At 61.8% G+C, this 668-nt stretch overlaps 1 protein-coding gene across 1 annotated transcript in view; it reads right to left on the bottom strand.

Moving 5' to 3' along the window:
* Positions 1 to 668, bottom strand: part of HOXC8 (homeobox C8) — a 3,604-nt gene extending 2,936 nt beyond the window's left edge. The window contains exon 1 of the mRNA XM_010857957.1: positions 230 to 668. Coding sequence (XP_010856259.1) covers positions 230 to 665 — 436 coding nt within the window. The 5' untranslated portion in view covers positions 666 to 668. The remainder of the gene's footprint in view (positions 1 to 229) is intronic.

The raw sequence follows: 668 nt of genomic DNA, 5'->3' as shown, positions 1-668 counted from the left end.
ACCACCTTTTCCCCCACTTTTACCCCAATCCCCCAAATCTCCCAGACAAACCCGGTGCCCCACCCCCAGCTGAACCTCCCAACCTCCAGAAACCCACTCAGGCCCGGGGGTGGGGCCCGAGAGAGCCCCAAGCCAGGAGGGAGAGCGAGGGCAGACAAAAAGGAGGCGAGGGAGGGGGGAAGACCCCGGAGCGCGGGAGACTAAGGGGGAAAGAGAAAAGGCTTCTCACCGTGGGGTCTCATCCATGGAAACATGAGGCTGGGAGACGAGTTTTGATTTAAGTGGCCTTGTCCTTCGCTACTGTTAGTGTTGGCGGAGGATTTACAGTCGGGATATTGCACCACGCTCGCCTCTTGCTGAGCCCCATAAAGGGACTGTCTGGGGAGCGCCTCGTAGCCATAGAATTTGGAGGCGTCTCCGTGGCAGCTCAGCGAGCACGGGTTCTGCTGGTAGCCCGAGTTGGAGATGCCCGAGGTGCCGTGGTGGAAGAAGTCTTGGACGTGGTGCGAGGCGTGCTGGAAGCCGGGCGCCGAGCCGCCGGGCCCGTACACCAGCGCATGGCTCCGGCCCACGCTCTGCGGGAAGCGGCAGTCGTAATAGGCCGGCTCCAGGGACTCGCCGCCTTTGTACTTGGAGAACAGGGGGTTGACGAAGTAGGAGCTCATGCT

This window comes from Bison bison, unplaced genomic scaffold (genome assembly GCF_000754665.1).
Source record: "Bison bison bison isolate TAMUID 2011002044 unplaced genomic scaffold, Bison_UMD1.0 scf7180017864383, whole genome shotgun sequence".
NCBI lineage: Eukaryota > Metazoa > Chordata > Mammalia > Artiodactyla > Bovidae > Bison > Bison bison.
The sequence above is the reverse complement of the archived record's forward strand: the minus strand, read 5'-3'. Positions and strand labels throughout refer to the sequence as shown.